Source organism: Stylophora pistillata, chromosome 1 (genome assembly GCF_964205215.1).
Source record: "Stylophora pistillata chromosome 1, jaStyPist1.2, whole genome shotgun sequence".
NCBI classification, from domain to species: Eukaryota; Metazoa; Cnidaria; class Anthozoa; order Scleractinia; family Pocilloporidae; genus Stylophora; species Stylophora pistillata.
Window position 1 is genome coordinate 41,345,959 of NC_142519.1, and position 22,883 is coordinate 41,368,841.

At 39.4% G+C, this 22,883-nt stretch overlaps 4 protein-coding genes across 4 annotated transcripts in view; 2 read left to right on the plus strand and 2 right to left on the minus strand.

Moving 5' to 3' along the window:
• LOC148742560 (uncharacterized) overlaps positions 1–13,404 on the plus strand; it is a 56,678-nt gene extending 43,274 nt beyond the window's left edge. The window contains exons 10-18 of the mRNA XM_088747853.1: positions 2,222–2,293; positions 2,935–3,006; positions 6,620–6,694; positions 6,973–7,044; positions 7,230–8,250; positions 9,325–9,406; positions 10,060–10,098; positions 10,583–11,011; positions 11,429–13,404. Of these exons, the coding sequence (XP_088603979.1) occupies positions 2,222–2,293; positions 2,935–3,006; positions 6,620–6,694; positions 6,973–7,044; positions 7,230–8,250; positions 9,325–9,406; positions 10,060–10,098; positions 10,583–11,011; positions 11,429–11,568 (2,002 nt within the window). The 3' untranslated portion in view covers positions 11,569–13,404. The remainder of the gene's footprint in view (positions 1–2,221; positions 2,294–2,934; positions 3,007–6,619; positions 6,695–6,972; positions 7,045–7,229; positions 8,251–9,324; positions 9,407–10,059; positions 10,099–10,582; positions 11,012–11,428) is intronic.
• A 1,996-nt stretch (positions 13,405–15,400) lies between these two features.
• LOC148742561 (uncharacterized) lies at positions 15,401–16,471 on the minus strand. The gene is made up of 2 exons (XM_088747856.1): positions 15,892–16,471; positions 15,401–15,825 (listed from the first exon to the last, which is right to left on the minus strand). Exons 1-2 carry the CDS (start codon positions 16,469–16,471, stop codon positions 15,449–15,451), a joined length of 957 nt encoding a protein of 318 aa, XP_088603982.1. The 3' UTR covers positions 15,401–15,448.
• Positions 16,472–18,042: 1,571 nt separating this feature from the next.
• Positions 18,043–20,230, plus strand: LOC148742562 (uncharacterized). The gene has a single exon (XM_088757443.1). It carries the CDS (start codon positions 18,145–18,147, stop codon positions 19,642–19,644), a length of 1,500 nt encoding a protein of 499 aa, XP_088613569.1. The 5' UTR covers positions 18,043–18,144; the 3' UTR covers positions 19,645–20,230.
• Positions 19,683–22,364, minus strand: LOC148742563 (uncharacterized). The gene is made up of 2 exons (XM_088757449.1): positions 22,118–22,364; positions 19,683–21,914 (listed from the first exon to the last, which is right to left on the minus strand). Exon 2 carries the CDS (start codon positions 21,710–21,712, stop codon positions 20,291–20,293), a length of 1,422 nt encoding a protein of 473 aa, XP_088613575.1. The 5' UTR covers positions 21,713–21,914; positions 22,118–22,364; the 3' UTR covers positions 19,683–20,290.
• Between the last annotated feature and the right edge of the window lie 519 nt (positions 22,365–22,883).

The following is a 22,883-nucleotide window of genomic DNA, read 5'->3' on the forward strand; positions in this document are numbered from 1 at the left end:
AATTATTTCATGTCACACTATAATTTGATAATCAGAATAGAGTACTCTTTTTCTGTATATTGTTGATTTAAGAATACTTTATTATTATAAGACAAATGCAACAAAACAGCTACAACAGTTTAAAATGACTATTCAATGTAAGATTTAACCCCCACACAAATAGATTGCAGTGCTGAGCAAATGCTCTGTAAAGGATGCAAGATTTCAAGATGTTTTATGGTCAAAAGAATGTAAGTACCTGGTTACAGTGGGAGGGGGGAGTCTTTAATTAAGAGGCAAAGTTGCCCTTCTGAAATTTGAAAAAATTCCCTAGATTGAAAAGAATCCCTAAATGAGATAAATCAGGGTGTGGCTCAAGCCAGCTTTAAATGGTAATTAAGTATGTTGATTGCTTTTTTTGTGTGTGTGGTTTTCTCTTGCATGTGATTGATAAATACACAATTAAAATGTCAAAGTCGAAAATTATTGACTTGATCATGGTTTCTGGATTCACAAAGTACATGTAATAGCTAAAATCTTTCTTTAATTAAAATTGCATGACCATAGAATTTCCAGCTACAACAATTTTATAAGAAAAATTTAACACAGGTCTGCACCATAATTTGTGTTGGTAATAAAGTTACCACTTTGTTTTGTTTTTTAGCCTCCCAGGAAGACACTGTCTGGTTGCCTGAAAAGCCAAAACAATGTCTGCATGGGAGGCTATTCACACAGTAATTACAATAAAGATGTCTTGATGGCTTCTCTGATGGCTATAGCATTCCTGTTTTGTCCCTGATTTGGATTGACTGGGTAAACACCAAGATGGAGCTGCACACCTTGCAGCCACTCCTCATTAAAGTCTTCACCCATGACTTCACAGAAGTTGTGCAACACACAACAGGCAGCAATGACAAGACAAATAGTCTCAACGTTAAGGTCCAGCCTCTTTGCAATTCTTCTGAACCTACCCTTTAGCCTTCCATAGGCATTCTCCACCACCACTCTTGTCATGCTGAGAGTCTTGTTGAAATTCACTTGTTCTCGCGTTAAGTTCCCATTATCAGTATACGGTTTCATTAGCCAGTCGCTGAGGGCATATGCAGAGTCCCCAACTATCAAGGGTGGAACTCTCACACCTGATATGACTCCAGATAATTGAAGCGGTAGGAAAGTCCTCGCACAACAGTGGGAAAACAGCGGTGAATTTTTAAATACCCGCGCGTCGTGAACTTTCGCCGGCCATCAAACAAAAATGTCAATAAAACGATAGTTGCTGTCAACCAATCCCTGCAGTGTTACTGCGTGGAATCCTTTTCAATTCACGTAATCTTCCGGACTTTGGAGAGGTGCAATGATAGGGATATGGCAACCGTCAAGAGCGGCCACTACTTGGGGAAACCCCGCACGATCTCTAAAGCCATCGATCTGATCTTGTACTTCATGCTGATTTTGCGGAAAGAAAATATACCGAGGAACAAGAATACCTGAAACTACCTCACATACCTGTTTCACGATGGTACATACGGTGGATTTTCCAACGCCAAACAAGTTTCCAATAGTTCTGTAGCAAGCGGAGTCGGCAAGCCAATACAAAGTAATTGCAACGCGAAGGCGAACTGCAATGGCTTTACGAAAGTTCGTGTTCCTTTTCGCGATATGGGGTGATAGTTCAGCGCACAGATATTCAAACGAATCCTTCGACATCCTGAAGTTCTCTACCCAATCATCATAGCTCCAGCCTTGGCAGGTCTCCTCCAGAAAGGACTGAGACCTGCTTTTACTCCAAACTCCACGTAAACTTGGGGCCCATGGAAATAGTTGTCGCGTGAACCACATTCAAAAAACAGATGACACAAGACATCTGCGGCGGAGGTATCGGTAGAGTCGCTTCCTGAACAGCTCTGCGCGATTTTCCGCGACTTTTCGGCTTTCTTCTCTCTGTCTCTTCCAAAACAAAAGCACAATATTTCGCCCATCCGCCATTTTGTTTACATTTACATGTTGTGGCTATCTGATGTTGTAACATTTTACGTCAATTACACGAACACGAGGCTGAGCATGAACATGAGGCTGCGTTGTTGTAAACTCTTGCTGTTCAGTGTGAACGAGTTAATCAGTTAACCAGGGTTTATTAAACAGGGTTTCATAAAACTTTGTTTAATTAGACATGTTTTATCAGTGTAAACGGGGTATAAGACTCTTTAATTATACCGATCGCCTTGTGCATTTTATTGTTTAGATACATGTATAACAACAGCCTTGTAGCCCTGTCACCTGATCAGTTCCAAGGCCTCTCTAATCTGAGCGACCTGTAAGTAAACATTTCATGGAAACCACACCTGACAGCAAAAGTAGCTAGTATTGGCTATGTTAATATCTAAGCATCTGTGATTGATAATCATTTGCTCGCCTAATTGCTTAGCTCCCTTTATTTACTCTTGCTTTGAGAACTTCCAACTGAAAAAAAAGGGAGGAGTAACTCTCGAAAGTACAGTTAGGAGCCCATCAACCTGGGTGATGGGATCCTGGTACTGTTTATTTAATATTTTTGTGGTGGTACATAGGGTCAGCGGGGCGAATAGACTCCCCTTTCCTCCTTCCACCACTTTTACTTAAAGGTTTTCTAAAACAATCAAGGTCGTGCTCTTTGAGTGGATAAGCCTCAGAAAGCTCGGCAGAATTCTAAACAAGATGCCATGTCATCCAAAAGACCAACTGCTACCCCGAAGTTCCCTAGAAAAAGACAGAAAAAGAATAGAATTAAGGATGTAATAACTCTTTCCCTTACCCAAAAGGATTCAACATGTTTTCAAAATCGGAAAGTTTCTGAAGATATTTCGGGAGAAAGTATTGAAGAATCAATAGAGATGGCGTAAGTTTATGAAAATGAGTGTTTACTTCTAATTTGTTTTACACTTCTGATAATAATGTATTTCTTCTTTGTTGTTCAAGGGCTGTTTATGAAAACAACATTGACTACCTGCCACGTGGAGTTTTTGAAGGCATGAAAAACATGATGACTATGTAAGTATCTGTTTTTCAATCTTTCCTCTTATTAACGGTAGCGAGGTACTAGAAAATCAATAAGGGTCTCGGAAAGATGCAATCGTCGGAACCGTAGGAATTTCCGTTATCTGAAACGAATTCGGCTCAGCAAAATCAAGAGGCTCGCAAGGGTCCACACCAAAGACATGGACAATCTTCCACCCCTGAGGACTAGTCATATCGTATGAAAAAAACCATTTGTGATTGGAAGACGAAGTATTTACGAGGCAGAAGTGAAATCCGGCTGAATAAGACATCTTTTAAAGTACTAGAAAGAACCACCAGAAGACAAAGCAGACAAAACCTCGGGACGCACCAGGTCTTTTAACCACCAAAACCAAGGTGGTCCTTTCAGATTCAAACTCTGAGTGTTCAAAGACACATACCAGGCAAACCACACGAGGAAGACAGGAGGCAATACTCATGGGGATATTCAAATCAAGCGGACAGTCATGGATAAACGTTTGTGACTATATAAAAGTCATATATTTGAACTGTGGTTAAAGAACGAGTACGAGAGCGATCTTCGCAGCAACGAAGACTAAGTAAGAGAAGATGTTACCAAAAATCAGACAAATTCACAAATCAACGGCAACAGTCAAAAAATCGAATTGGCTCATATTCTAGTATTAGGTAGGACTATAGGTAAAACAAACCAAGACTTATATAGTTTGTTGAAAAATTCTTCTGTTTTCGAGAAAATTAATAAAACTCAATTTACGCCTAATTAGGGTCGTTCGAAGGTAAAATTGAGCCCAATTTCGGAGGCCTTGCTTCTACTCGTAAAAGCAGTAAAATACTTACTTATTTACAGACTTTTAGAACAATGTCTCCCCTAAGTTTTCTCAAAAAAGTAGAATCACCATTTCAATTTGAAATAAAATACGGATTTTTCTTTTTACTTAAGTGCAGTGTGAAAAGTAGGGTAGCTTCAAAAATTATTTTTATATGTCTTAGGTGAAATAAACGTTTAATATTTGAAACAAGACAAGTAGAAATGATAAACTTACCGTTTGTAGAGTTGTTTTTCTGGGGTTTTTGTGCTGCTATGCATACGAGGGCTTTTTAAATTCATAGAAATTTCGCTCTTCGGCGAAGTCGGCGACTTAAAAGATAACACTTACTTTGTTTATCATTTGAAGTCATGATCAGAGGTAATAATGAATGCTTGAATGATATAAATAACGTCTTCAAAGTACTTCCAATACAGTAGAAGTTTTTTTGTTTTCTCCGAAAGCATTCGTTTTGTAGAGATAAGTAGACATGGTTTTCACTGCGTGACTAATGTGTCACGCAATTGTCAGATCTATATTCATTACGCAAGTGGTTTGAAATTTCTTAAATCGAAAAGTTGCAGGAAATTTTTTATCTGAAATCCAAATAGGAGGAATGAGATATGAGAAAGCTTCTTCGCTTTTTGCCTGGAAATATTGACTGGCACTTTGCATTTAGTATTTTCCCCTCGAGTCCACCCAAGACCAAGTCTTGAGCGATGAATTGTGCATATGGTTTATGTATCAGCATCGTTGGGTCATTGTAAAACAGCTGCTGGACTCAATATCAAGTCATACTCGGTGAACACTCAAGTGAATGAAAAATGAGCCAAATGGCCTGCTATTTCCTTGTCACACGACAGTAAAGGTACTATTCGCCTAGCCCCTTTTCTGTCTTTTGGATTGTAGCCACAATCATCCACAGTAAGAGATTCAAATGAACAAAAAATTTCCATTCAAAATATTTAAACTCGGTTGTTTACTTGTTACGCACTAAGTTTATCAGATGTTATTATATGGCTGAGTCTCACAAGGACTGGGGACTACCGAATTCACGAATTTGATTGGCTGAAATCAATATTGAAAGCGGTCTAGATTTTCCCATCTAGATTGGCATCTAGCCAGTCTAAAAATAAAAGGTATAAAGCATATAAAAAATTGGCTTATGAGACAAAGCCATATAATAAACATCTTATCAAGCGAGCTAGGTCGGTCTGCATGGGAGAATCTTGACCTCGGTCGCTGGTGCATACCTCACTGGGTTCGGTCTGTACTGGCGACCTCGGTCACGATTCTCCCATACAGTTCTCCCGCTCGGTTAATAAGAACTAAAAATGAACTGTGACGTTACGTTTTATTGCTAATTGCCTATAAGTAGTAACAAGTTAAAAGAAATATGAATTTTTATCCGAACACAAAACCTCTCATTCCTTCTATTTGGATTTCACACAAAAAAATCTCCTGCAACTTTTCGATTTAAGAAATTTAAAAGCACTTGCGTAATAGGAATATAGATCTGACAATTTCGTAACATAAGTCACGCAGTGACAACCATTGTCCACTCATTTCTACAAAATAAATGCTCTCGGAGAGAACAAAAACAACTTCTCTCATACTGCAAGTACTTTGAATACGATATTTATATCATTCCGAGCCTTCATCATCCCCACTGACTGCAAATGATAAACAAAGTCTGTCTGTTCTTCTATGTCGCCAACTTCGCCGAAGAGCGAAATTTCTATAAATTTAAAGCCCTCGTATGCATAGCAGCCCAAAATTCCCAGAAAAATAACTCTACAAACGGTGAGTTTATCATTTCTACTTCTCTTGTTTTAAATATTAGACTTTTATTTCACTTAGCACATATAAAAATAATTTTTTGAAGCTACCCTACCTTTCACACGGCACTTAAGCAGATAGATAGAAAAATCCGTATTTTATCTCAAATTTAAATATTGATTCTACTTTTTTGTGAAAACATAGGTGAGACATTGTTCTAAGAGTGTCTGGAATAAGTAAGTTTTTCACTGCCGCTTTTACTAGTACAAACAAGGCCTCCAAAAATGAGTTAAATTCGACCTTAGAACGACGCTAATTGTGCGTAACTTGAGTTTCATCAGTTTTCTCAAGAACAAAGAATTTTTCAACAAACTATATATGTCTTGGTAATTTGGTAACATCAACTAAGTAGAAATTGTAAATTGGCCATTGTAAAGAGTTAAAAAGCTGACGTTTCGAGCGTTGGCCCTTCGTTAGCCCTTACCCCTTTATATATGTCTTGGTTTGTTTTACCTATAGGCCTACCTAACACTAGAATATGAGCCAATTCGATTTTTTGACTCTTGTCTGTGAATGTTTGACTCTTCGTGACAACCTCTGTTACACAGTAGTGAAACTGACGACTGAGAAAAAAACTCAGGCCTGTACTGGATTCCAACTCATGACCTCTTGGATACCGGACTGCACTGGTTAACTGACATCGCAATGGTCACGGGTTCGAATCCCGTACAGGCCTGAATTTTTCTCAGGCCTCATTTTCCCTATTGCTTATGTAGTGTTCGTCACAGCGAAGATAGCTCATACTCAGTAATGGATAAGTTGCAATTTAAATGCGACTTGCATAAAAAATTATCTTTGGAAAAGTTTCCGTAATTTGAACGTAATTTTAAGTTGATCATCGAGCAATAATTGCACAGTGAAGGTCATGAAAATACTTACGTGATATTATTGTAGGACTTCATGGCCTCATGCACAATGAGGTTCTCTTCAATGCTTGTTAATTGCCGCTTTACGCTTTTAATTACTTTATCGTTCTGCAGGAGCTTTTATTCCAATAAGATCCGCACAGTGACCAACGAACAATTCAAAGATGTCGCCCCAACTATTCGATTCTTGTGAGTTTGACTAAACTGATAATATTCCAGGTGTGTTCAAACTACACGAAGAGTTTTTTCCAAGTTCACAGGAGACAGAGATTGTCAGACTGAGTGCAACTTGCACGTGCTGAAAATTCTCGGATTAGCGCCCGTGGGTGTAAGATTTCTAACGGAAAAAAGGAAAAGAGAGAGCCAAAAAACTGCAAGTGGTTTAAACATAGGGTAATGATATTGATGTTATCATGAAATAGAGGGAAAAGTTTAACTGAATAACCTGAGTTTCCTTTAATTTGCAGATACTTCCATTACAACGAAATGCGAGAACTCCCAGAAGAATTTTTTTCCAACATGAAGAATCTAATAACTGCGTAAGTGGAATATTCGCGATGATAGAAGTGGAACAATTGAAATTGTTCACTTGTCTGAAGACAATTATGCTACTCGTAGAATGTTACAACCACTCATCATTTTCCTACCAGTTCAGATCCTGTGAAGAACTAGATTTCCGCTTTTTCTCTCTGTTATTCATTTCAACTCTTTTTATGAACCGTAGGACTGTGGACACCAACCTGATGTGTTGCCATTTGACGAAGGAGGACGCAGATTGTGACTTTGCTTATGTCGACAGCTTTGCAAGTTGTGAAACGATGTTCAGAGATCGAGCTCCCAGGGTTTGTCTCTGGGTGGTTGGAATTATATCGTTGGCTGGTGCTGTGTTTGTGATCGTGTGGCGGTTGGTGTTTAAGGAAACAAAGAAAAAAAACAAAATACAGTCCATCATGTTGATACATTTGGCCGGGTCTGATGGACTGATGGGTGTCTACCTAATCGTTATAGGTGTGATGGATGCCATTTGGGCAGGGCAGTATTACTTGCACGACTATTACTGGCGTTCAAGTTTGCCATGTCAGATAACAGGTGCCATTGCCGTGTTGTCAAGTGAGGTGTCTGTAATGACGATTTGTTTGGTATCCGCCGACCGCGTTAAGAATATTCTGTTCCCCTATCGTGGAAAGTCCCTCACAATTAAGGTTACGCACCTTTTGTCCCTCTGTATCTGGATTGTTGGTGGCATAATTGCATTTATTCCCACGGTAGGCATCGACTACTTTGGTAGTCGCCAAAAGGGTCACCACTTTTATGGCCGATCAGTTGTATGTCTTCCATTGCAGCTTTCCGCTGATAAGCCCTCAGGCTGGGAATACTCTGTCGCCATGTTTGTTGGTTTAAACTTTACTCTTGTGTTCTTCGTCATTGTGGCCTATTCCATGATTATCTACAAGTCGTGCACATCAAACAGGCGCCTGGCTCAGCAAGGAACCGAAAGAGAGAGGAAAATGAAAGCCAAGAAAAGGGCAGCCGACCTGAGGAGAGAGGCCTCGCTCGCCAAAAGAGTGTTCTTCATCGTTCTTACCGACTGTGTCTGCTGGCTGCCTATCGTGGTGATTGGAATGAGGTCTCTTTTGGAAAAATCCTTCCGTACACCTGGTGACCTGGCAGTTTGGATCGCAGTCTTTGTTCTGCCGGTTAACTCTGCCATCAATCCCATTCTTTACACTTTATCAACAAAACAGGTAATAATTCGCAACCTTCATATCGTTGCTTCAACTTCTTTCTGGTGATAGATAAGCTGACATTTAAAGGATACTTCCATAAATATCTGTTCTATGTCGTGAGGAACGCAAAATGAATCAGTTTAAGCGAAAACACTTCGTTCAGCACGAAGAAAATCTGGGGTATTTGATATTTGAATATTTTCGGATTGTACTCGACCTTCCAAAAGAAAAAAACTTCCCGTACAAAAACCCTCGCAAAAGAAGAACACCACATAAACTTATTACCTTTTAACGATAAACATCTCAAAATAATGAGACAATAGTCCACCGACGCGAAATTTAAATAAAAACTTTTCCTTTGGGAATATCTCAATAGGTGGAATCTGTACATAATGGGAGCTTTGAGGAATTTTTTTCTTCTTTGAAAAGAGAGCATTTTACTGTTCGAATCAGCGACTTAAGCCGATTTGTGAAGCGACCAAGCTGCGAAATACTATACCCTGAGTTATTCAAAAGAATAATGGAACGAGAGAACTGAGAACGGTAGAACGGTGGATCGGCGAAATTGCGGAATATGTTAGAACGCGGAGGGACCGAATACTTTTTTGCATAAAAAAAAAATAAAAAGAGTAAAAGAAAATGGAACAGCAATAAATAGGAAAATTATCTATGATTCACAGGCGAATAAAAGGAAGCATAGGTATTTAATGTTAAAGCCCAAAGGATTGGAAACCACGAGTCATTAGAGCTAGCCCCTTAAATCATTATTATTATATCAGCATTATTAGCATTATTATTACTATTGTTAATACGATTATTTCTTACCATTTTATTACTAGTTGAATGTCAATTAGACAATATATTCTAGAATCATCTTTCTCCTCTGGATCAGGCTACTCAGTCATAAATATGTGGGATGCGGTTTAGTATGTAAGACAAATATTTTGCAGCTCTACATGCGAGCGTCATTTCTTCAACCTCTAGTTTTTTGTTTTTTTTTTTTTTTTAATGCTATAAAACTTGTGCTTCACCGTGAGTAGCCATATACAGTCTTTGACTGTCTATTATTTGTTCTTGATGGCTTGCATATAGGTACGACGTGTTCTGAGTCCTAAATTCCAACAGTTCTTGGGCTATTTGATGGAAAAATGTGGACGAAATCAAAACACTGAAGGTAAGATTGTCGAGAACCATTGGAAAATAAGGACTATCATTTTGTTGTGTATTAAAAACGCGGTTTCTCAAAACAAACCTGCTCAACTGAAGTTTCCGTCAAAATATAATTAAGGTTGACATTAGGTCAAGTAATGTTTTGTACAGCCTCTGACTGCCGAGCAACCATAGGTAGGGGAAATTCATTTCTTACATTAGGCAACGTCCAATGACAACATTTACTGTTCAATTTCAATTGGTTTGATTTTCCTCGGTTAAAAGTAGTACTGGAAAGAACTGCTTTCGGTTACAAGGTCTTTCCACGACCGACGCTTCGACAACCTGAAGGGATTCAAAGTCATCAGCAGAGTCCTGTTAGGGTTTGCATTTTTAAGAGTGGTCCTCTGTGATGTCAGCTTTAATTGATTTTTAATTAGTACTTGACGTGCAATTTTGTTTCACTAAATTTCATTAGTTCTTGAGATCTGATTAAGTGTTTTTGCCACGCGATAACCTTCTGGCGATTGTACTTCTGCATGATTACCTTAAAAAAAAGCTATCTTTGGTGACGCTGATTATTGCTTCTCGATACACCAATCAGCTGACTTATTTTACAGTCATGAAGGTAAATGCCATTTGAAAATGTTTGATTAATACCATAACTGTTTTCCAAAGGCCAAGAGGAGGGCATGGAAATGAGAGTCATCGAAGAAGGTACGAAACATTTACTCAGCTCAAGTAAGCATGGGGGAAAGTCGCTCGATCGAGTCGTAAACAGAGGTTCTGCCTTAAGTGTCGGTGAGAAAGTGAAAAAATCGTGCCTTATCAATCGACTACCCCTTGGATCGGAGGCCGGGATGGGCGAGGAGAAAAAAATATTTAAATTGGCAGGAAATTAAATCCAGTTATTAGCCGTCAGCCTCATTAAAACACCAGAGTTATCCAGTAAAATTTAAAACAAACGCCGCTGATGTTTAATGGATAAACTACGTTATCAACAGTGCTAAATTACTCTTTTTCTTGAAAGAACTGCGACCAGCGTTGTTGTTCCAATTAAGACTGTTAATAAAAATTGCACAAGATCACTAAAATGTTATGACGCACCCTATGATGGTAACTGATATACTGTGATTGGGTACCATAGGAAGTAGCACTTGTAGCACAGAGCACTTTTTCCTTATAACTTTTTTGTTTCCAGTTCAAATCCATCGAGACGCAGAGAGTGATGACAGCGATGACACTGATGATGAATCAAAAGATCAAAGTGCGCATGTGCAGAACGTAGAGCAGACCGATCACGAAGAGCCTAAAGAGAGAGATGAGACTGAACAGGATGAACAACCGGAGGAAGACCACCAAGACCCATCAGAGCAGAAAGACGAACCTGAAAAACGAGAAAAAGAATATGAACAACAACATGAGGATGACATGGAGGATGAGCCTCACGAACAAGAAGAATCGGAAAACGAGTGCAAAGAATCCAGAGGGAAAGATGAAGATAAAATTGAAGATGAGCCTGACAAACAAGAAGAAGAAGTAAAGAGGGATTTGGAAGAATCTGAAGAGCAAGATGAAAATAATATGGACGATGAAGCTGGAGAAGACGAACAGTTTATTATGAATAAGGGTATGTTTACCAACCCCCTGCTTCCTCTTAAAAAAAAAACAACTTTGACATATTCAAAAGGTTTTTTTTCCATCAATTTGGAGGACTAATGGCGAATATCAGCTCCTCATTAATCACTACACAAATTGTTAGCTTCTACAATTTTTTCCCCTCCCCACCCAGCTTAGCAACATTCAGCGGTTTATTCCAATTGTGAGAGAAATTTTTGCTCATTGGAAAGCCTTTGTGCGGTTTTCTTTTCTGCAAAGCGATAAGGTGTTCTCGGGAAGCGCTTTTGCGAGGTTTGCGTTGAACTTCGGTGCCCCACTCTATATAAAAGTCTCGCTATGAATTAGTCTGAGCAGAGCTTAAGGGTTTCATACATGGAACTTTACTAAATTTCTTCTTTCATCCCTGTCTCCTGTTATTATGCAACAGATAAACACCAAGCAGATGACAATCTCCCAGCAGCCTCAGGGCGAGAGTCTCCAAGAGCACCGCTGGCCACGTTTGACGATGACAGCGATCTTGATCACTTTTACGAAGCACTGGATGGTCTAAAAGAAACGAGTGTGTAATCAACAACACTATTCTCAGATGAGTGCATTCTTTGTGAAGCAATTTTACTTCGAAATCGATGAAGTAGTTATCAAGGAACCTTCAGTAGTTTTCGTAAATGTTGTCAAAATACAAGCTTGTTGTTTTAAGTGCCCGTGTCACGCTAAATATAATACCGTAGTTAAATATTCGTTTAGCTAAATGTAATGAAAATGGGTCATTTGAGAGGATTACCTGCTAGGGATACTTGTTTAGGTGTCAATGAGTTGCCTAGCTTGAGTTTGGGATATATATGTAGCACTTCATACATGTACTATTACAGATCAAAAGCATGTTGATTTCCTTCAGCCATAGTCTATTAACTATGCTTCAGCAGTAAGAAAGCTTTGAACTGTTAAAACTAAATTATTTTAGAAGCCCATCTCTGTCCTTTGTAATAACATTTAAGATTATTCTTTATCAATGAGAGTGAGCTTTAAAATAGACAAACAGTGTTTCCTGGCCCTTTTTGGAGTGAATGCCGTAAAGTTACCAACTCAAGACGTCATTCCAAAAGACTGGCGGATACAGTTACCCTACGCATTAATCTCTCCGGGCTTTTTCTTGATAAATAGATAACCTTTGAGTAGTCTTTTATACAATTCTTTCAGATGTAGATTGAATTTCAGTTCAGTTAGTGTCAGGTGCAGAAAAAGTGGCAGCATGTGAAGGTGTTTATATATAGGGTCTGATCAGAACAGGAGGCAAAGTATAGGCTGCTAGAGAAAAGATTGTCACTCTCTATTTACTTGTCATTTGTTAAAACTGGTAAGATTTTAAGTACATGGCTGTGTTGTTTGGCAATGTTAAGCCATACATGGTATTTATTCAATCTAACACTGATATCAATATCTTATACTTATGATTTGTTCAATTCAACCTAAACATGTGAGACACTCAGTAGATGGCTGTGTTGCATTACAATGCTAAGCCATGAATCATAATTATTCAATTTATATCAGTTATCAGATATTGTTTTCTTACTTATGATTTGTTTAATGCAATCTTAACATCTTATGATATATTCTGTAGATGGCTGCTGTATAGCAATGATAAGCCATAATTTGCATTTATTCAATTTGAAGTTACCGGCACCTTCAATATCTTTTCCATTGTAAGCATTCAGTAGCAGGCTGTGTTGTATAGCAACGCTAAGTCATGAATGATATTTATTCAACCTGAAGTTCTCTTACTCATGATTTTGTCATTACAGTGGTTACATCTGATATGTTTAGTAGATGGCTATGTTGTATTACAATGCTTAAAGCCATGAATCGTGAATGTTCCATCTGAATTTACTAATGACATCTTACTCATGATTTTTTTCATCACAATCATGGTAACTTCCACCATGTTTAATAGATGGTTGCTTAATTTAACAATTCTAGGCCTTGAGTCATATTTATTCAATTTCAAGTTGCTTTTGATATCTTACTCATGATTTGCTCAAAAAAAAAAAAAGCTAGATCTTAAGTAATTAGTAGATGGCCGCATTGCTTGACAGTGTGATTGCATAATTTTATTTACCCCACTGCACGCATATACCGAGTGCTCAGGTCAGATGATGCATGTGTATCTGGCTCACTTATTTATTCATTTAGATTTTTTGCTCTTTCTACTCTTAAGTAAATTATGCAGAAGCTTGTACAAATTGAAAGAAAAAAGGTGTTGCTGAATTAATGCAGAAAGACAGGAAGATGAACATCAACTGAGTGATATGTATCAGTCAAATCTGTGTTGATAAACTGTCAACTAGCTACTGAAGTCACTTTATATTGTCAAGCATATCTGCCTAAATAAATAAAATAAAATAAAAAGTTGTGGTTTATTATAGATAACTATCCATTAACCCATTGACCCCTAAGACTGACTAGCATCAAATTTCTCCTCACAATCAGCCCTGAATCAAACAGTAACGTCACCAGAATAAAGGAAATCATCACCAAATTAAAAAGCTCTGAAATGTCAACAAATTCTCCTTTTCAGTTCCCTAAAAAAATGTACAAGACAGTACATCGAGAATATGCATACTGATGTTAGATGTACATCTATCAGCTTAGAGGTCATGAGTGAATTTTGTTTAATGAAAACTTCCAGTGCATCAACAAACTGCCTTAATAATCACAGATTATGCAAGGGCTGCTTGCAGCCTGTAGTACAATTAACAATTATTCCATGAGCGCGCGTTGGATATCAGATGATAGATAGCCAACGAGGTGCGTAGCGCCGAGTTGGCTATAATCATCTTATATCCAACAAGCGCGGGTGGAATAATTGTTTTATTAAAAATGGCATATTAAATTATTAAATGTTATTTAATTTTTTAGCCCTCTTTTAATTTTAAGCTGAAGCGTACGCTTACCATATTTGTAGATTATGGTATATTGGCTCATATACCATAATGACTGAGCCAATAAAAAGTCTTGGACTGCATTATCCAATGATTCAGTTTTTAATAGTGTGGATTATACGAAGATAAAGGAGACGACATATAACAGTGTTACCAACTTTTATTCGCTCCTAACAGCGGCTTTACAGCAAATGAAACAAAACAAAAATATCAATAGGCCAGCGGCAACCCTCCATAGGCCATATACGGTCAGCGGTCCCTCTGTTCGGCGCCACTTTTGATGAGCGGATCTGCAAGATAACAAACAAACAAACAACAACAAAACGAGTCAAAATATTGAGGCAGGAGGTAGGGAAACTTTATATGTCGTCTCCTTTATCTTCGTATAATCCACATGATACTACAGGCTGCAAGCAGCTCTTGCATAATCTGTGATTATACTTCAGAACAGTCACCTCCATATAAAAGTTGCTGTTTAAGGGCTGTTCTGCTATGACTCATTTTGAAGATCCGAGTACAGCTTGGCCCGGTTGAGCATCAAAGCTTAGGTGGTAATAGAACTTTTTAAAGGTCGAAGGACCTGACCAATCTTCCAGAGTTAAAATTTGAGGTAAAGATATACCTGCTTCAATTGCAGCAGTGGCTGCCGCACCCCGTGATGAGTGGGCTTTGAATATAGAAGTATCAACTTTAGCCGCACCTAAAGCTTCTTTCATCCACCGACCAAGGGTGGAAGATGACACTGGTCTATAAGGGCGGATGTAAGAGACAAATAACTTGCATGTTTGAGACGTTTGCATTAGAAGCATTGGGCCGAAAGGCTTCTGTGCGTTTCTCATATTCTCCTAGACATTCAATAGGGCACAATCTAGCATTAGAAGGTAAACTGGCATGAAATGAAGTTTTAGCAGGATTTCCGATACATGATTTTTTTTGTTAACTGGGGGAGAGTAAAAGAAACCCCTTCAGGGTAAAAACGTCTGAATATGAGGTCATGTGCAGCCAATTCAGACCCTTGTTCAGCAAATGTGAGGGCCAGCAGGACCACTAGTTTCTCAGACAGTTGTTTCAATGACAATTATGAATTATCATCAAGGCCTTCTAAGTAGCTAGTGATCTGATGAACCTTCCATGTTTGAGTGTTGTGAAGGGGTGGTCTCTTGTCGAATATACCCTTCATAACTTGACAAGCCAATGGATGTTTGCCAACCCTCAGAGAATCAATGGTTAGGTGGGTCATGGATATTGCTGAGCGATAGACATTAATTGATTGGTATGCCTTGCCCGAGTTCAATTCTCTTGTAAGGAAATCGAAAACTGCCGATAAAGGGGCTGAAATGGGATTAATCTGTTGTTGATTACACCAGCTAGCCCACGTTTGCCAAGCTGCCCCATAGGCACTTGAAGTGTTTTCTCGCCATGCAGCTGTGAGCCGTGTTCCAGCCACTGCAGAAATGCCTGTCTCTGAGTATGAACGGTTGAGACAAGCCTTCTTGCTAACTGAAGGTCGGTTAGGAGGTGATTTTCCCCCTTGCCTGGTCAACAGATCTACATGGTTGTGGAAGCAACCGATGGAAGTCGACACAGCGTTGGAGGAGTGATGGGTACCAAGGCTGGGTTTCCCATACTGAGGTTACTATGACCAATTTCTGAACTTGTTGGAGAATGACTTGTTTTAGGCATCTCCCTACTAATCCGAAAGGGGGAAAGGCATACCCCGTCAACTGAGCCCAGTCCAGGGTAAAAGCATCCACTGTGTCTGCCCCTGAATCTGGCCTCCAGCTTGCGTACCTTGGGATCTGGCACGATAGGCGGGATGCACAGATATCTATTTCCAGGGGACCCCCAAAGTCTCTGAATACATTGGAAAAGGCCTTTGGACACAATCCAAAAGATTACTCCACATCAACTGCCTAGAGTTGATGGGAGGGGCTTTCGCAGTGAAAGCCTTCACTCAAGACAAAACTCAAGCAAAGGTTCTCTTGCTCATAGACAATGTAACAGCAGTGACATATATGAACAAAATGGGGGGAAGGTTTGAGCTTCCAGTCGGAGTGATCTACAACAGTACGCGACGCCTGGTCGGCCTGGAAGTTTTGGATTCCTAGAATATGTCGCGCCATTATGTTTTGGCGTTGAAGACACCAAGACCACAGTTCGAAGGCAAGACTTGACAGAATGGGGGGCCTGGTGCCCCCCATTTTGTTCATATATGTCACTGCTGTTACATTGTCTATGAGCAAGAGAACCTTTACTTGAGTTTTGTCTTGAGTGAAGGCTTTCACTGCAAAAGCCCCTCCCATCAACTCTAGGCAGTTGATGTTGAGTAATCTTTTGGATTGTGTCCAAAGGCCTCCCGTACGTTTTCCATTGCAGACAGCTCCCCACCCTAGAAGGGAAGCACCTGTCTCTATTGTTAGATCTGGGTCCCCATTCACTAAGACCTTGCCGTTCCAATCCATCAAATTGTCTCCCCACCATATCAGTTCCTCTCGTGCCTGAGGAGATACCTGCACCTCGCCTTTGAAATTCATTTAAGGGAGAGATGCTGATTCTTTACGTTTTGCAAATGGCGGTCAACAGGAGCTGGAAAGACAGCTTGAATGGAACTGTTTAGCAAGCCTATCAAGCAATGTCCGGGAAGACACTGCTAGCGCCTTTTGGCCTATCAAGCTTGCCAACTTTTGCAATGTCAGGAAAGACACTGTTAGGGCCTTTTGGCACTCCCGCTGTATCTTGCGAACTTTCTCGCGGGGTAACGCTAGAATCATAGTTGTTGAATCCACTAGGAAACCTAGGAATTCCATCTGAGGGGAGGGAAGCATCGCTGACTTCTTGTAATTCACCACAAAGCCTAGATTTTCCAGTGTACTGAAAACTAACTGGGCATGTTGATTTGCAAGTTGTTTGCTTTCTACCATTATCAAAATGTCGTCTAGGTAGACTATTAGCCTTACGCCCAATTTGCGCAGTATCCCCACCACTGGTTTTATGAGCTTGGTGAAGACTCTCGGTGCACTGGCTAGGCCAAAGGGAAGGCAAGTGAAGTCCCACATTGCGCCCTTCCACAGAAATCCAGATACTTTTGATGGCCTTACCACACTGGAAGAGTGAAATACGCGTCCCTGAGGTCCAATTTGACCATGTAGTCGTCTTTTCTTAAAAGGCCTCGCAGCACGTGTATCCCTTCCACTTTGAAATGAGAATACTCTGTTCACGGCTTTCAAGTTTATGACAGGCCTTTGACCACCACCTTTCTTGGGAACCATGAACAGGGAACTTACAAATCCTGGTTCTTTGTCTGACACTGGGGTTTTGTGAATCGCCTCTTTGTCTTGCAAGGACTTGATCTTGAGACAGTGTTAAGTCCTTACTAGATGAATCACTCATGGCAGTCAAGTGTTCAAACAGCATACACAAAGGTCCTATGATGTCAAGGACTTTGTCTTGCAAGAAGCGGTTATCTTTATCAATTGCTTTCGCTCCCTAAACAAGAGTAGCAATGTAATCATCCAGTTCAGGAGTATAAACAGCATCAACATTAGGCCTGGGATATTCACGGCACGTAGTTTTCCTCTTAAAGTTTGTGAGAGGTTTTCTAGCAACAAGTTCCCGAAAACTGGAAAGTTCCTCGCTCGCCGCCCAACGCGCGGCTGAGGCAAGCGGCTCTGTATCGAGGGCATCCTCGAGGTCAATACTACGACTGTCAGAACCCGAAGTACCAGGGTTTGACGTATTCCACCGTGGCTCTTTCGGTGGATTAGAATGAATGATGCTGATCTCTGGATCTAAAGGTTGTCGAGCCTTGGTCGCTCTAGTTTGAGCTGACGGCCCTTGATCGGCCTTGTTTATTTGTGCGTGTTGACTATCGGCCTTGATCGCCGATTTTAGCATGTCCAACGCTGATTTGTCGGCCAAAACGGCACGAATCAAATCGCCAGGATCGACCTTACCTCCCTGATGCTGAAGGAAGTTGTGAGATGTAAGGATGGATCCGGAATCTTGTGGAACATTTCCATCGACGTTCGTCACGATTTCTTCGTCAGAGGAGCGAATAAACATGGCGCCGAACAGAGGGACCGCTGACCGTATATGGCCTATTCACCATGTTCTAAACGAGTCAGGGATTGGGTTCGAGTTGGGACCGCAAAGCATCTATGGATTGATTGAAGGGACAGACGAGTCATATTTACAAAGTAATTCTGAAATGCCTCACTATAATTGTTGCGTTCCTGGCTGTACAAACAGCTTTAGGAACGCTTCACATCTGCATTTCTACAGATTACCGAAAGATGAGTTTACCAGAAAGCAATACAAAGTCATTTTGAAGAATGATTCGCTAAAATTGGACTCCACAAATACTCGAATTTGCTCAGACCATTTCGAAGGTGGCGAGAAACTCAGTCGAGCTCATCTGCCGACTATATTTCCTTGGAAAAAGGCAGAAAGCACTAGACGACAGCTAAAAAGAGTCATCAGCTTCGAAGAAAATCTGGCAATTCAGGAAGCAAAAAAGAAGAAGAGGGAGGAAAAGAAAGACATGGCACAAGCATCAGTGACAGTCGGACATGAGAACAATCGTGAGACACAAACATCTCTCACAGGATTGGAAATCGAAACAATGTTAAAGGAGTTGCAAAAGCTTAAAAAGGACATCAGTGAATTGACAAATGAAAAGAATCAGCTGCTGGAGAAAAATGCCAAGTTGAGTGAAGAAAATGCAAACCTACTCGAGGCAAACTTAAAACTCGAGCAAGAAACAAAAAGACTAAGACACTCTCTTGAAAACTTTCGTTTCGATATTGAGAAATATAAAGACAATGCTGAAGACATTGCCTTTTATACTGGCTTACCAGACTATAATGCACTGCTGATATGTTTCGACATGGTTAAAGATGCAGCAGAGCATATTGAATATGAACATGAACGAACGCACCCAGGAATTCAGTGTGGCAGACCTCGATGTTTAACCAAGTTCCAAGAGTTTACTTTGACACTAGTGAGATTAAGGCTTGGATTGCTGGAAAAGGACCTTGCTCATCGGTTTAGTGTCTCAAGACCCCTTGTATCCAAAGTTTCAAGGGCCTGGACGAGATTTCTGAGGGGACAGTTTGAGCCACTTATTACTATTCCACCCAGGGATGTTCTCAAACTCTACATGCCTGACATTTTCAAATCCTTCTATCCAGACTGTGTCATTATTGTGGACTGTACAGAGTTTGAGATGGAGAAACCTTCAGCACTTAATTCTCAATCTGCTTGCTACTCGTCATACAAGTCTAGAACGACGATGAAAGCCTTGCTTGGTATAACACCCAGTGGTGCTTTATGTTTTGTCAGTGAGCTATTTCCTGGTTCAACTTCTGACAAGGAAATAACAGCTCAAAGTGGACTGTTGGACAAGTTACAACCTTATGATCAAGTTATGGCAGACAAAGGGTTCAACTGCACTGATGAGCTTGCTTCTGTGGGAGCAGAACTGATTAGACCAGCATTTTTGGTTAAAGATACACAATTCTCAAAAGAAGAAACCAACCACAACAAGATTGTTGCCAGTTTGAGAGTACATGTTGAGCGATTGATGGAGAGAATAAAGAATTGGCACATCTTTGACCACCGAATTCCAATTACTCTTGCCCCCATAGCATCTGATATGTTATTTGTAGTGGCTGGACTTTCTAATTTTTACCCTCCTTTGATTAATTAAAATTTATGTGAATATAAAGCAACATTTTAATACTTAACAATGGTATGGATTTATGTTTTATTGCCTTGCATTAAAATAGCATTGATAAACTAGTGTTTGATAATGTATTATGATATTGCCATCATACCACTGGACTGTAACCAGACTGGTTATAAGTCATTACAATAATCCAAGCACACTACACATGTAGTTAGTAAATATTTTACTCAGTCAAATATGAACATAACTGTGTACAATGTATAAAAATACTGAGTTAATGTGTATAGACAAAACAGATCGCTGTTTCTTTCAAGACAAAGTTTATCTAATCTTAGCTATAGCAAATACCTATAGGGTGGTTTTTAAAAAACCTGTGAAACAATTAATACTATTTACTTTCTAATAGTGCCAGTATTAAACAATAGAAACAAAAGCATTTAAGCAGAAAAGCACTAAACATGTACAAAACTTAGTACGTGTTTCACAGGCTTTTGAAAACCATTCTACCTTCACAAATATATTGTTTACACTCTGATAGTACTAAAAAGTGTGCAACATAATTTGGGCAAACCACTAATTCCCATTAAATTTTGATTTGCCTATTTCATTGTATAGTTTTCTTAAATTACACACTTTTACTTAAATGAACACATTGATTTTGACTGTTTTAAACTGAACGAGCATTCAATTTAGGAATTCCATACTTGACTCTAGGATACACAAGTTCTGGAACAATCCAGTCATTAAAAAAGGATTCTAGCTTGGGCAAAATAGACTTCCAGCGGTCTATTGAAAAATGTACTCTTTCACAAAACAGTGAATCACAGCCTGAACCCTTTACAACAAAATCTGTCCACTTTCTTCCAGTAACAAACATTTGCTGATGGACTTGGTAGAAGTATTTGTGTTTGTCATTTAATCTCAATGCATTACTGTTCTTTTTGCAAATGCTCTTGCGTAACAATGCCTTTTCTAGTGTTTCATCCTTTGATGTCTGGACATACTTAACTTCTATAAGTCCCTCTGAATCAGAGGCTGATGGATCATGTACAAGGCCATTGGGGCTAGCACCAAGGTAACCATGTTCTTTTGAAACAAAAAACCCACATTTTGAGACTGTTATGCCTTCATCTCCTTGACTTTGCTTGAGAAGCTTGTAATCATTGATAATCTGGTCTTCCATTTTCAGTCCTTCCTCCATTGACTTACTTTGATAGGCCTTGTTGTAACCAAGTATATCTTTAATTATCTTAGTAGGGGACGTACTTTCTCTCTGTACAGCTACACGGTAACATTTTGTGGCAGTAATCCTTGGTTGTCTGTGGCGATGCCATAATTCAGTGTTTGATTGACCTCTAGTTTGTTCCTCAATATCTTGCCTTTGTAAATCATCAACCATAAGATTTCTCTTTGCTTTTTCAAACTTTTCTTTTAGCTCTTTTGCTGACACGGGATGACATTTGACTGGTGAAAGCAGAGAATCCTTTACATCCTGAAGTTTCTTTACTTCCTGAGGCAGTATATGTGTCCAAGCTACAGTGTCTCCTGATACCCTCTGGTACTCCTTCATCATTTCAAAAAACCTTGACTTGTTTTCATCGCGACAAGCATTTTGGTTTGCATTTACTGGAGAGTGATGAAGCTTACGTATCTTCTTCTCTTTCGTGTAGTCGTGCTTCACAAAAGTCATCTCATTTATGGGCTGTATTGCACCTTTTCTCTTTCGTGGCACATTCCACTTGCATGGTTTGGAGGTGCATGACTCATCAGACTCATCCAGTTTTTCCCTTACTTTACAATAGTTTTCTAAAGCAAAAAGTGTTGATGCAACATGGTTACATCTCCCATCTATGCCAGCAGGGCATTTGCAGTGGGCTCTTAGCATCTTTGCAAGTGAACTAATAACTAAGTAGCATGTATAAACTTTGTCCTTTTTCATAGATGGGAGGACTTGGCTTTTGATGTAGTGCTTGCCATTTTGTTGTAGGTGGCCTATGTACAGGACATGACCAGATTTAAAAAAGTTGAATCCTTTAACAAGTGGCTTAGCAGTGGAGAGCTGCTTTTTACATTCTACACCTTCGATCATAAATCTCCACACAGTTCCAAATGATATTTTTGGTAGTGCCTTTATATCTGGTTGGGATCCTTCTTTTGGGAATCAATCCTTTACTTCAGGCTCTTGATTCTCAAGTACGCCAAGTTGAGCTTTTTTCCGTAACAAATTGACGCCGCCATCCGGATCACGCAAGTATTTAACATCAAATCCATGCTTGATGTAGTCGTGTACTCTATAAGTCAAAATTAGAGCACTCATAAGTACGAGAGGACTTTATTAAATTCGAAAATTTCCATTATATTAAATTTTTACTCTTAGGAAATTTTAATAATAATTCTGAAAAGGCATATAATTACAAATAAAGTTGTTATAAATAAAAATAACTTATTGCGTGTAAAGGTTCTTAGTTTAAAAGTTGCCAGCTTCGATACGAACCTCGACACTAAAGCTTTCTTTGTTCCCGTCGTTTTTGCACCTCTGCAAAGCAGCCACCTCTTCAACTGGACAACGCTACATTTTTCAACAGAATCCCTTGGAAGTTTTGCCCCAGGAATATCTTCCTGAGTTAGTTTAACAGTTAGTTTGGCTTTGCTCTCGCTTTCAGCCATATTGATTTGGAAAATCTGTCCCTTCAAACAATCCATAGATGCTTTGCGGTCCCAATTCGGACCCAATCCCCAACTCGTTTAGAACATGGGGAATGGAGGATTGACGCTACCCTATTGATATTGTTGTTTTGTTTTATTTGCTGTAAAGCCGCTGTAAGGAGCGAATAAAAGTTGGTAACACTATTATATGGAGGCGACTGTTCTGAAGTATAATCCCAAATTTTCTTACTTGCTCTGATCACCCGACACAAAACCAGGATATAACTGTAATCATGATGAAGTAGTATTTTGGTGGACTGCACGAGGCTGATGGTGAATGAAGAAATGTTATCGTCTGATAAAGTTCTATTCATCTGACAGTGAGTTCTTGTGTGCGAGGATATAAGAAAACATTTGACTTCCTTTGACCCAGATAAAAAAAATCCACATTTGCAAGTAACCAATCAGAAGCGTGATCTAACATCCTCTCAATCCTTTGATATCTAGTAACTGTCCTGATGTGCCACAATTAAAGTTACCATGCACCTTCAGACCGACCATTTTGTTGAAATTTTGATTTTTAGGTTAATGTATAAGTTTAAGCATGAACTTTC

Coding starts and splice junctions, on each gene's coding strand:
- LOC148742561 (XM_088747856.1), bottom strand. CDS start 16,471: ATGAATTTCAAAGGCGAGGTGCAGGTATCTCCTCAGGCACGAGAGGAA. Junction 15,826..15,891: donor TTGCTTGAGTTTTGTCTTGA/GTGAAGGCTTTC, acceptor AGTAATCTTTTG/GATTGTGTCCAAAGGCCTTT.
- LOC148742562 (XM_088757443.1), top strand. CDS start 18,145: ATGCCTCACTATAATTGTTGCGTTCCTGGCTGTACAAACAGCTTTAGG.
- LOC148742563 (XM_088757449.1), bottom strand. CDS start 21,712: ATGATCGAAGGTGTAGAATGTAAAAAGCAGCTCTCCACTGCTAAGCCA.